The sequence below is a fragment of the Lampetra fluviatilis genome, chromosome 1 (assembly GCF_964198595.1).
Source record: "Lampetra fluviatilis chromosome 1, kcLamFluv1.1, whole genome shotgun sequence".
In the NCBI taxonomy this organism is placed as follows: domain Eukaryota; kingdom Metazoa; phylum Chordata; class Hyperoartia; order Petromyzontiformes; family Petromyzontidae; genus Lampetra; species Lampetra fluviatilis.
The window spans coordinates 8,025,581-8,039,329 of record NC_136275.1 but is presented as its reverse complement, the minus strand read 5'-3'; the positions used below and the strand labels follow the sequence as shown (position 1 = coordinate 8,039,329).

The following is a 13,749-nucleotide window of genomic DNA, read 5'->3' as shown; positions in this document are numbered from 1 at the left end:
AGGAAGTAGAAACTACATGGCAAATGTAATTTAGGGATCGAGTTTTGTTTTTTATTAATGTATGACGATAACACAAATCAGTGGGACACTTGTATCAGGAACACTTAGCAGTGTCAATGGATAAGGGTGAGACGAGAGATGCAGAACGTCTGAGACAAACACGTAACGAAGTTTCAACGAATAAATGAAGTTACAAGATACATATAAAAAAAAAAACCTTTACCTATTCATGTTGTAAATCTGTCCACTTTCAAACAATTTTCTCAGCTCTGAAACTGGAAACAAAACCCGCAACATAAACATTTGAAACGCATGTTTTAACAAAACGCTCATGTAACAAAAATTGTGTGTGTGAAATAAACCTAGAATTTTCCGAACAGATCAGCGTAGCGATGCAAAAAGACCTGCATGAAAAATCTTGAACTGAGAATTAAACTTGGCAAAGTGCACCACATCACGAGCACATGGCCCGGATATGCAATATCAGCGCAAAGTCAGAATCTGTCAAGTTAGGACCCAGAATTCTGCGCACAGGAGCGTGGAGGCGGTTACAAGGGCTTCCGGCCGGTTGTGGATTTACCTTGATCCCATCACGCAAACCTCAACCACAACGTGCATCTCCTCAAGCTCACGACATCACTGTGCAAACATCACGAGGGACAACGGCACACGCCAAGTCCCTTGGGCGACGTTCCGTCAGCCGCTCGCTATGGAAACGATTTGACAGCGAGGGAAGGCACTTGTGCATGCATCGCCTCTCTTCAACTGCTTGCCACGGAGAGGCTGACTCACACAGTAACCGCAGGGCCTGTCCCAAAACAATCAAATTAAATGGGACACTGAGCTGTGCAGTTTTAATTTGATGTCATTGATTAAAAAAAAATCAAGAAAAAAATTCAGCTATATATACATCGGTCATTGATTGATCACAGTACTAGGAAAGGGAGTGTGCCTTTTTTCAGGAGTCCTTACTCAAAGGGCTCCTGTGCCCAATGTAAAAACTCACTCCTGTGCCCATTGAAAGAGTGTCACTATGATTGCGCATGCAGCATATAACTTCATTTAAGCTAAAAACCACATTATCAATTATCAACCATGAACAATTTCACTGCTAGATGAAGGCCTCCACCAAACAGATGCCAACTATACTCTTTGGTTATTTCGGTAAAGTCACGTAGATGAAAAAAAAAAATAAAAATAACAAATTAAGACTAAAAAAAATAGAAATAACTAAATTAAATCACGACGTTTCGGAAGCGACACAAGCTTCCGTTATCAGGTGGGACAACCACAGTAAGAAACAAAAATTACTGTAAACGTCGTGATTTAATTTATTTTTTTCTATTTTTTATTTTTATCCTTAATTTTTCATTTTTATTTAATTTTTTCACCTACGTCACTTTACCAAAAGAACCAAAGAGTATGGATCCTTGCAGTCACGAAAACTTAAAATCTAGAAATATGCCAACTCTCACGATCTTGCGATGTAACAATCCACTCAGCACCCTGCCAGTGCGTCATCATTAATCCCTTGCAGCGACATGTCCTGCCCATGCCCACTTACTTTTCTTAACAGTTTGGATGATGTCATTACCTTCCTGGCAGTCCCTGTTGCAGTGTTCTTAGACTGCTTATGAATTGTGAAATACAGAGTGGCCCGCATCCTGAAGATTACGGGCCACTCACTCTACATGCAATAGCTGTCACTTGCGATTAATCAGCGTGTCCTAAGATTTCAGCATACAGCGACACACAAACATTGCGTACCACTGGGCAGTAGCGACACGAGACGCTCCTTGCTCGCTGGACAGCTGGCCGAGCGCTTACTCCTGCTGCCACGCAGAAACGCACAGCACACACGTACACACACAAGCGCGCACGTGTATGGAGTCACACAAACGTGCAGACACTCATTTTACATATATGCACTGACATAGAAGCCCACAAAGCCTCCACTCAAAGTTTCGGCGTTGAGCAAAATGGATAACTGTATATGTGTGTCTTAAACTTGACACATACAGGGATAACTAACCCCTATATTAATCACACAATTTTACAACATTTTTATGTTAATAGCGTTTAGATTGACAACGATCTACAACGGCCACAACACAGGGTATACAATGGTCCTTCACGAACCATAAAAGATAGATTGTTGCACGTATGTATGTTGAACTTCATTCGCACCGTACGTAGCCAACCGTGCTAATCGGAGGTGCGGGGGAAGGACAACAAACTAAATGCAACAATAGTAGCTCTAAATAAATGAATTTTCTAATTATTTGAACATCTGCTCAAAGTGCATAGCTCCAGTGGCTTCTCGGTTTAGGATGGTAACGCAGATGTAGCGTACCTATGGGAGCTGTCTGTGTGCAAGGGGCGACTGCAGCGGGGAGTCTTCCACCGTCTCTCTAACTCCAGGTACTCGTCAACAGCTGGGAGGAGGAGGATGAGGTCCGTGGAGGAGCCAGACGCGGGAGGACAGCAGAGAGATCGGGTAACAGAAGCCAGGGAGAAAAAAAAAGCATCAGATATTTAAGCTTCTTTATTTTTTTATATTTTTAGTTCTGTTTCCCATATTGTTCAGATGAATTTGTCTTTACAGTAATTTCACATGTTAAAATATGTAAAGTTTAGCTAATTTAATATAAAATTGCTTGTTAATGTATAGTTATTATTTATGTGTTTTTATTTACCCACATTTGTGTCATGTGCTGTAAACATCTACTCGTGTCACTTAGCAGTTCACATTCAGAACTTGACCATGTACAGTTGTTTCTGTATTGCTTTGTTCACGTGTTTTTGTTGCATCCAGGAACCCGATCGAAAATGAGCATTTTATTGCCGAAAGGGTTTTACCTGTGCCAAAATAAAACATAAAACATAACTGTATTGACCCATCTCAGATCGCTCCTGTGACAAAACAGATTAAGGCAGGGTGCTTGGGATTGTGATTGCACAAATGAGACATCTGTGCGGGAAAAACACATGTTTGTTGAACTTCTTTCACACCGCACATAGCCCAACCATTATAATCGGAGGTGTGTTTAGCGATGCGTCTCTTACAACCTTCCCATCTCCACACGTGGATAACCTCCATCCAACTCTACATTCCAGCAGCCTCTCCTTTCTCTATCCCCTGGCTCATTGTTTGCTCAGCAGGTGGCAACTACGTATGCTGTGTTGCTCCCATGGTTTTTGACTCCTTACCCCTCAACTATCCACACCAAAAGTGTCCTTCGGTAAAAAAAATCGAAACGGATAACCATCTCCTGCAGTTCATTCCTTACCCTTCTTTAGCAACGTTCCACTGTACTGTGGACATCTAAACCCACACACAATTTATTTACATATGTATTTATTGGTTACAAATCAAATGTTTATCAAAATATCAAAAGAAACACATTTGTTTAGATATATTATTGTTGTTGTTGTAATATTATCAATTTAGCACATTATTCGTTCGGTGAATGAGGCATACATTCCATTTAAGTCCGATTTGGATCAAACCACTTTACCAGAGTGGATTGGGTCACCAGATTGATCGTAGGAGTTATATAAATATTTATTTCAGTCACCTGTAATAAACACAGACCACACATCCTTAGTCAAACAATCATCCAGACGATAGACACATTCAAAGCACCCTCTTTGGTTATTCGGTAAAGTCACGTAGAAATTATATAAATGAAATAATACAATACGACGTTTCAATTGCAACACAAGCAACCGTCATCAGGTAGAACTACATTTGAGAGAGAGACAAAACACAGACACGGAGACACACACAGACAGACACACAAGTAGAGAGAGACAAAACAGAGACACACAGAGAGAGACACACAACATAGACACACAGAGACCCAATGCCTCTGTGTCGAGGCCTTAAATAGAGATCTGATAAAGATAAATCATCTTGTGTTGCAATCGAAACGTCGTATTCTATTATTTTATTTATTTTTATTTCTACTTGACTTTACCGAAAGAACCAAAGAGTAATTCCTGCAGTCATGAAAGCTTCAAATCAAGTTTTATAGAACCCTATTATCAGCATTAAAAACTGTCAGGGTAACAGCTAGGACTGACCTATCAAGAGCAGCAAGACATCAAAGGGCAAGATGCCAATGCTTGCAGCTACGATTACATCTTTGGTGTTGATATTGGAAAAATACACCATCATAATGTTTTATCTCATAACGTGTTCCATAAGAACACGTGAATTCAGGGCGTGCTTCAGTTTCATGAATATAAAGATGGTAGGCAAACATGGGAAGCAGAACAAAAACATTTTGATACCTGAAATTGCATCCATATATAAACTTCGTACACATGTATTCAGATATAGGATTACAAAATTAAATTACTATTTAAAAGAAAGGATCAGATGGAATGGGAATGTCACCCCACTGTGATCGGGTCACATCCTAATTGGCTGATAGGCTTACAGGCCCGCACGGCCATTAACAGCCGCCCCCAATGGCCAGAGCCACAGTAGTGTACGGGGTTACACACCGACCTCCCTCCTGTTTAATCACAAGGTGCTGCTGAGCTTAATTCCCAAGTGTAGTTTACGTGCTTATAAACAGTGTAAAGGGGGGTAAAAAACGCTTCTTTACAATATTTTATTCGTAAAATTCATCTTATTAGAAGATGCAAAATACAGTTTTTACTATATTTAAAAAAATGAACCCGTAAAAACAAAGTTTTTCACTATAAATCCTTTATATGCGTGGCATCGGTTTCATTTTATTATTCATTTCTGTTTTTCTTGAGTAAGCAAGCAAGCAAGTGAAGTTAATATAAAGGATTTAAAAATGAAAGATCACCTCTTGACATGCCCCGTATATTCCCGAAGGCACTAGCGTTGACCCGTTTTACCACTTTCAAGAACCTGGCGGCTTCAATTTAACTGCTCTATAAATAGTCTCCATTGTACAGCGTGGGGACAGGGATTTCATGCCATGTGGTTAGTCAACATTTGCGTCATCATGAAACGGGCGGCTACAGTCCTCTCGTCCTCTGATTGTCTGCCACAATTAAGCAATTGGTAATTAAATATTTGTAAAAAATTCCCTAAACAGTGTAAAATTTAGGAAAAATTTTTTCATGAAAATTAATTGTCAAGCACAACGAGTCTGTGTGCAAAATGTCAGCTCGATTGGATCACGGGAAGTGGGTTAAAAAACGACCGAAAGATTTGCACGGTCCTAAGCAAGCAAGCAAGCATGCAAGCACGCAAGCAAGCAAGCAAGCGAACTTAATATAAAGGATTTAAAAATGCATACACTTCACTAACTTGGAAACTAAACCTGGGAACTTCGATTCCAATAGGGCGTGTATTTGAGCCAGCTACACTCACAACAGCACACATGCTGCGGTGGGGGGGGGAATTACACTTGTGATGAAAATACCCGTTTGCGATCAAAATGTGCTGCTGATCAATCAGATCCAGAAAAGAACCTGCATGGCATGGGATTGGATTGAATTGGGTTCCATTATATCACGAGATAAAATGAGGCTCTAAACCGTGCAGATTTAATAGCCTTTGTGGATTGTTGCTTAATTCCGCTTATTCCAGCTCTCAAGGATTATCATTTGCCTGGCAATGCACACTCTTATGCAGGTGATATAAAAAGTTGAACTTATTTCGCACCGTACGTCGCCAACCGTGCTAAACAGAGGTACGGGGGGAAGGACAACAAACTAAACACAAAAAGCCAACAACAACAACCGCCATTCGCCACTAAGTGGCGGTGACGTCACCACAACGCTTGTGCCAGGCTGTGTGCAAGTTGAGGCCACGTAAAGAGGGGGACCACCAGGACATCCTTTTAATCCAGCAGAACCCATCCAGTGGTCCAGACTGTTGTTATGATATTATATAGGGCAGTCTGTGCACAAACGCCACCCTCCCTCAGCATTTCGCTTGGGAGATCATCTCTGCCCGGTGCCTTTCCTGGTCTCAGGCTCTGGATTGCCCTCAGTACTTCCTCAACAGATGGCACCTCAGCCAGCCACTCACAGGGGGTGACTTCTTCCAATATTTGAGGCACCGCAGCCTCAGCAGGGTCATCCCCACTTTGTCCCACGATGTTTTCCAGGCCGCGGGATTTCCCCTCCCCCAGTACCTCATAAATGCTCAGCAAATCTGCAAACCTGTTCCTGGGGGTCGGAGATTGGATCACCATTCTTTCCCCTAATGATGGAAATAGGTGTGGCGCTGCAGGTTACTTTTTTGATGGAATTAAAGATCAATTTTTTATTGCAGGCCATTGAGGCAGACTCCATTTCCTCAGCAACCTGCGACCACCAACCATCCTTGTAGCACCTCACGGCTCTCTGAACTTCTGTGCAAAGCCTGCGGTAAGCCTCCTCATTCTCTGACGTGGGGTGCAGTAGACGATGAGAATGGGCCTGTCGTTTTTTCTCAGCCATTCTGAACACCTCCTCTATCAGCCAGAGTCTCTGAGGAGGTCTGGACCGTGTACCCAAAGCAGCCATTGCAGCTGCATGAGCTCATTTCCCCTCGACATCAGGAGGAGTGGGGGACGATGCCAACCCCAGCCGCAAGCGATGATGAAATTTTCGCTTACAACTTTCATCAGCTAGCTGAGACCATGCCACTATGGGTTTGAATAGGGTCCTGGGTGTACACCCACCACCGGAGTGGAAGAATGGCATGCACATCTTACAGATGACAAGTCGATGGTCAGTTGGCAGATCAGCTACACGGTAGGTCCTGGTGTCAAGGACATGGGCCGCATCCGCTGTTCCGTCAAACTGTAGTCCAGCTTGGATCCGGCTTGCATCCATGATGTTGTGTGGATAAGCCGATGCCAGAAGAGCGTGTTGGTAATTACAAGCCCATGGGCTGCACCAAAATTATTCAGCCTCCTACCGTTGTTATTGAGCTGATCTGGCCCATGTCTTCCAATCACTCCAGACCAGGTGCTAGCATCACGAGCAACTCGGGCATTGAAGTCACCCAACAAGATGACTCTATCCCGAGGGGCCACTTTAGCCAGCACCTGTGACAGGAGGTCATAGAAGGCATCTGACTCATCGACCTTGCCTGCATCCCTCCATGGATGTTCGTCTTCGGTGGGGGCACAAGTAACCACGACCACCACTCCTCGCCTCTGGTTGATGGGAAAGCGAGCCCAAAGTAGCCTGGGGCTTACAGCTTCCCACACCTCACCGCCACGCTCCCACGCCCCTTTCATTCTTTTGTTCAAAAGAGTAGAGGATTGTCCACCCCTCATGGTGGCAGGAGCCAGAGCCGGTCCACCGGACCTCCTGAATACCACAGAGATACAGGCGGTACCGGTCCAGCTCCTGACAGAGGACTGAAAGAAAAAAAAAATCCCAACCTCCTCGTGGTGCTGGATGGCAACGTTATGGTGGGTAGTGCCGTGGGGGGAGGGCCACAACAGCAGCCAAATGGGGGCTCTGGACATACAACACATACATACACAAGTGTGTATGTTATTAACGGGGAGCGGTGGTGTCGCGTTTCGTGCGCTGCGCTACGAACCCAACCACCTGAATTAAATTCCCGCTGACGGCCTCAAACGAGTGTACCGAGTGCGGCATTTAGTAAACATCGCCACTCGGGAAACAAAAGAGGCCGGGCGTGGTGCTGGCCACCCACCCATCTCGTGTGCTGTGCCGGCCTTCATAATAAGTGCTACTCGCTAACAGCACTTGCCCCCAAAAGTCTGTTGTGCCTACATAGGGGGACCTTGTTGTGGAGAAGTGGATAATAATTTAATCAAGGGACTCCGGTACAGGTTATAGACTGTACTGCCACCTAGAGGCGGCCAGCTTCTGACAGAGGGCATTTACTACTCTGCCACAGTTCTACGTGATATGATGTGGAAGGATTCATTGGGAAAGTGGAACACGTGTTATTACACATGTTTTACTCGAATATCATTGCAATTGTTTAGTGTCGAAAATCGAATGTTGCTTCAACAGGTTTAAGTTATTTATTTTATTGCATGTATCGGATTATATTTTTGCTGATCTCAAGGAGCATAAACCATCACGTGAACTCTTGTCTTCCTCGCAGCGTCTTTTGGCTGCTAGCCATTAAACAATGACGGTCACTGCATCGCACGCTTTCTGATGCGCTTCTGGGGCCGTCTGGAACGCTCTTCCTTCCGATATTAGGAAGCTACTGAAGCTGTGCACTTTTAAATGTAGATTGAAAACTAATTTCTTTAAAACTACTTTTGTGTTTAGTTTGTTGTCCCCCCCGCCCGCACCTCCGATGAGTATGGTTGGCTATGTACGGTGCAAAATAAGTTCAACATACATACGTATGCAGGGCCAGGAGCAGGAGTCAACTGGAACATTGAGTAGTGCTCTATTGTTACACGTGCAGATGCACACACGTCAGGACATTTACACACTCGGTCGTTTTTTCTTCTATACACGTATAGAGTACTTGCCTCAAAGGCAAACACATAACATTAGTGTTGCACATTTAATGCTCATCAATAATTCACCACAGGCGTACTCCCTCTTTTATGCAAGGTTTAAGCACAGCATCATAGGTGTAATTTGTATGAACAGCAACAATGCGAACGGACAGTTAAACGATACAATACTACAGTAGTGCTTTAGGTGATACAAAAAAACTGTCCACGGATGGTTTCCTGTGAGCATTCGGCAGCAAACTCAAAGGGAATGGCAGAATTGCACAGCCACAAAATGAGACCCACCCCATCGTTAATTTTCCGTGCTAAAACAGAAAGATTCATACAATACAAACTACCTTGTTTTAAAATAAGGTACAGATTACTGAACAGTTGTACTTTTAGAAGAGCACAGTGCTTCAATTGCAGTTGTGTATCTCACAGCATCCATGTAACATCCTTGAAAGGAAGGTTGGAAATTACACACGCACATGTACGCACACATGAACGCTTACTCATCACACTCGTACCACCAGACTATATCACATTTAAACCAAGCGAAAAACACACGTGTGTTTACGGCTCAGGCAACCGCATATGCATAAAGACGCAAATTTATTAATACACGTAAACTTATACACATGATTAGATATCTAAATACACAAAAACACAAAATAGAAGCACTCCACGTGTAAATTCACACGCGTTAAACCTCTGTAAAAAGACACGTGCAAACCAAACGTGTTGGATCTCATTGACGTGTTGGCAGAAACAGCAATACATATTTAAAAACTGTATTTAAAAAAAAATATTCCGGTCAAACATTGCCAGAAACTGCTTTTCTACCAACGCATGAATGAGGACATTGGTTTCTTGCAGGCATACGGATGCTTTTGCTGGGGTAATGCCACGATTGGCCACTCACCAAGGCTGGCGTCATGCTGAGAGTCCATCCTAACTGGCACTGCCACTAACGGTTGCTCCTGGTGTTGGTAAATGCTGCACAAGGAGGGCACTTTGAGCTTACGCTGCTCAATACCACTTCTTATGACCCAATGAGTGCAGAATCTTTCACGCTGCTTTAGCCAGTGCCTCCCAGACCACAACACGCCACTCAAGCAGCCCTCCAGCCAATACGCGGTGCAAACCCTTTGGCAAGTGGGCGGGCTCCAGGCAGCCGTGTTGTTGGCACGTCATACAGAACTGGCTCTGCTACCACCTGTGGGAATGCCAGGCACCTGAGAACATCACAAACAGATACACCTGGACTCTGTTGGCTAAGGACAAGTAACCTTTGCTTGCGTACCCTTTGTAATATGCGATCTCTACAAATGAAACCAAACTCCACTGTGGATGCCAAACGGTATTGTTGTACTTTGATCGGCAGCTGATCGTGTTCACCCCACAAATGAGCTTCAGTAGGGACACCCTGTTGAGGGAAGTAGAATCAGTCATCAGCTTGTGATTAGAGTGGAGAAGTATTAGCTACAGATTACTGGTGATGTCAGTTATCCCACACAGCTTGCACAATAAATGGATACACGTTATCCACTCATTATACATTTGCTTTATTATAATCAAACTCAACACTCACGCTAATGATAACCGATACGAGTAATGTTAAAATACATGAACAGGAAATTCTAAAAAATATATTTAAGCTTAATTCTACTTGAGGAGAGGAGTACCGTCACTACTTGTCCATTCTGCCACTTTTTGTGAAATGACAGCTGTTTTTAGGAGAAAAAATTACCACATTATGAAATGTGCAAATCATGGACCATTCAACACTTCAACGAAATAATTGCACCATTATTCATTAGGCAATTATGCAATGGCCCAAAATGAGTGGGGTCAGAACAGAGTTAGGGGCTGTCCATAAATGACGTCACGCGATTTTGGACGATGTTTGACCACCCACCCCCCCTAGTCAGACCCCCCCCCCCAAATATGACGTCACAAAGCTCTCCCCCCCCCCCCCCAAAAAAATAAAACATGCTTCAAATCGCTATAAACTATTGTCATTGTAGTGCGAATTTAATGTGGCGCTGCACTCTGATGTTGTAGGAGAAAACGTTTATTTAAAAAATTATATTTTATTAAGTAGAACGTGTTGTCTATATTCATTTAAAGTTGCGAATTTTGATATAACGTCACATTTCTCAACCCCCCCCCCCCCCTTCGTCACACATCGTCAAAAATGTCTGACCCCCCCCCCCCCAGGTGCATGACGTCATTTATTGACGGCCCCTTATGGTGGGGTCTCGTAAGAGCAAACCCCTTCGCCAATGGTTGAGCCTTTCGTCTGTCACACGGAATGCCTTGGGAGTGTTGCTGATGCGAGGAACACAGAGGGGCCATCCAGCCCATTCCATCACAATTCATGTGGAAGTTTGGCGCCCATCATCACCATAATCATCATCATCCTCAGCATCGCTATCATCATCTTCTTCAACATCATTGTTTTAAGTAGCACCAAGCATCTTTGGCTTTACACCATTAAACTCCCCCCTTGGTGGTAGGGAGGGGCCAACACAGACGCGCATGAGCGTGCGTGTGTGCCTGTGCGTGCGTGAGAATCGGTTTGTCAGCAGGATGAGCATTCAAGGGTATGCGACAGCGCGAAACTACATATTTTACACGAATTGGGCCAAATGCATCCAAGGGGACATGGTGATTATGTTTGCTTTGTGTACTGGACCATAATGAGTTGTGCTCAGCTGCGGTGGGATACTGAACAGCGATGACGGCTGGGTGGGAAGGGTTTGCAGGAACGCACTGACTCATGTCCAGCAGTCCCTCACTTCCGACCCTCAACCCAAGGGGTGGTTGCAGAACACATGGCAGACACGCCTCCAATGCTATTATATTTTAACCTTATGGCGGTACCCCGGGGTGCCATAGGACCCCGGCTCTCGCATAATGTCCATGATACAGTCATTTTTAGTCTGTCGATGGTCGGCGATGCGGCAGTCGACTCATCTCGACGAGCTGTACACGATGCATCACTACGGTGTGTACTGCGAGCGTTCAGAGTTTCAGCGCAATCGTCCTCGCTGCGTTTCGACATCGCGGAGTAGCACTGATTTCGGATTGATTGGTACCCCAGTTGCAGAGTTAAGTACACCCCTGGAATAAAATAGTGTCCCAAAAATAAAGTATTTAATTGCCGCGGCCATTCTGTGTTATTTGGTACCCCGGGGTACCGCCATAAGGATAATTTGTTTATTTCACTGTCATCCATTTCAAGGTTTACGTTTATTCTGTTTAACCAGGCAGTGAGAACCCAACACGCAAGGATAGTCGCATTTGCAAGAGTGACCTGGGGCATGTCTGCCAGTAAGGGGGTGATGATTGCCAAGTATAATCCCAATTTAGTTATTTGGCAGGTAATTTTTTTTTTGGCAAAAAATTGGACCCTGACGTCAGCTCACAATGACCCTACCTCTTGTAAATGACGTGAGGGAATATTTAATACCCACTGTGCAGCAGATGGTGCGTAGAATTATTACAGTTATTACGTTGATGGTAATAATCAGGGGCAGCTGCTGGATTTAAACCGTGAACCCCTGCAACAAGCGGTGAACACGCTGCCGCTGGGCCATGCCACTGCTTCAGCATTAACATCAATGAGGATGAGATAAAGATCTAACGTTGTTCATATCTTCATAGCCCATCGCATCACTCCTGACAAAGCACAGACACACATGGATTGAGCTGGATTCTGAACAAATTGACGATGACATTAATTCGATGTACACTAATAGAAGTTTGACTTAGAACATCCCATTATGTGAATAGTGTAAATAGTCCCTTGATAGGTACACATCTTGAAAATATGCACTCTTTCCTGTCATGGTTGCTAACACAGAAAACCTAACCAAACACTGGGGTTGTGTGTGAAAGTTGTTGAAGCATGGTGGGTGACCATAGCGAGATTCGTCGCACATGTCACCACGTTTGTGAGTGCCGGCTTAATATCGCAACAGTTGATGGACTCTGTGATGTTAACTCACACGGGCATCCTTGCATCCGAAGCCAGTGGGTATATGCTAATACACAGTACTGAGATGGGAGGTGTCAGAGTAGGGCTGTTGTGAAAGGCCAGTTAAACGAATCATAAACCAGGGGCCTGGGCCAAAGGGCCTATAGTAGAACATTCAAGCTCAATGATTCAATGTTACCAATTTAGGCTGAGGTGGCATCATCAACAACCGTGACACAATTATATCTCTGTCTCAATGTATCTGTGTATCTGCCTCAGTATCTGTTTCTGTGTCTGGCTGTGTCCGTCTCTGAGTCGCCGTGTCTCTGTGTGCGTTTGTCTTTATAATACAGCACAGAGTGCCACTGCATTGCTCCATCAGCAGCATTGTCACCATAACTGTTACCGCCAACAGCGATTGCATCTTTGTCATCACCATCAGTGGTAGTATCATCAAAATCGGCATCATAATCAGCAGCAGTATCGTTATCAAAATCATCATCACATCAACAGCAGCAGCATCATCACTATCATCAGCACCAACATCATAATTATCCGAAATGACTTATAGGGAAATTAGCAGATGATGGAGGATATTTGGAAGATCATATATGCGGTAAATTGGATAATAGGAGTCGAAGGCCATCGGGTCACAGATGAGAGATCTCTAAATTTAACCAAAATCGGCAGCATCATTAATATTGACATCAAAATCATCGTTGGTGTCACAGTCATGGGTCATCGCGCCCTCTCTGGGCGTGCGCAGGTGTCTGGCCGCTATTGAGGAATAGTACCTGGGCAGCAGTAGTTGCCTGACATCTGCCATTTATTTTTACTTTGATTAATCAGTTACCAAAAAAAAACATTGGAATTGCTTTTTCACATATTAAAATCATTAATTGCGGACTCACGTGTGTATTGACATAGCGGTGTTATTCATGCAAACCCACAATTTAGATTTGAAGTTTTCGTGACCGCAGGGATCCATACTCTTTGGATCTTTCGGTAAAGTCATTACTTTATACCTACGTGACTTTACTGAAAGAACCAAAGTGTATAAACCCACAATTGCCGAGGAACCACAGATAAGCTGGACGGCAACCAGGCGTCTAGCCGGCTCCAATAATTGGCCAAGCTCTGCAGTCCTCTATATATATTACGATGTTTTCAGTCAATGAGTCTTTCTACATGTGGAAGGAAACCGGAGCACCCACAGGAAACCCACGTTTGTGAAGGGGCAATACTATCCCGTAGAGAAGGGACAGATGATATTTGTCCAGACTTTGCTGTAGTACCCCCTTCTCCTAGCAAGCAAGGGTATGGGCACCTCGACGCTTACAAAAA

The 13,749-nt window shown here is 44.0% G+C and overlaps 1 protein-coding gene across 1 annotated transcript in view; it reads right to left on the bottom strand.

Moving 5' to 3' along the window:
- The window catches only part of LOC144936435 (supervillin-like), a 155,211-nt gene that overhangs the window by 94,519 nt on the left and 46,943 nt on the right, over positions 1 to 13,749 (bottom strand). Inside the window, exons 4-5 of the mRNA XM_078863489.1 lie at positions 1,768 to 1,832; positions 224 to 275 (exon numbers count right to left, since the gene is read on the bottom strand). Coding sequence (XP_078719615.1) covers positions 224 to 275; positions 1,768 to 1,832 — 117 coding nt within the window. The remainder of the gene's footprint in view (positions 1 to 223; positions 276 to 1,767; positions 1,833 to 13,749) is intronic.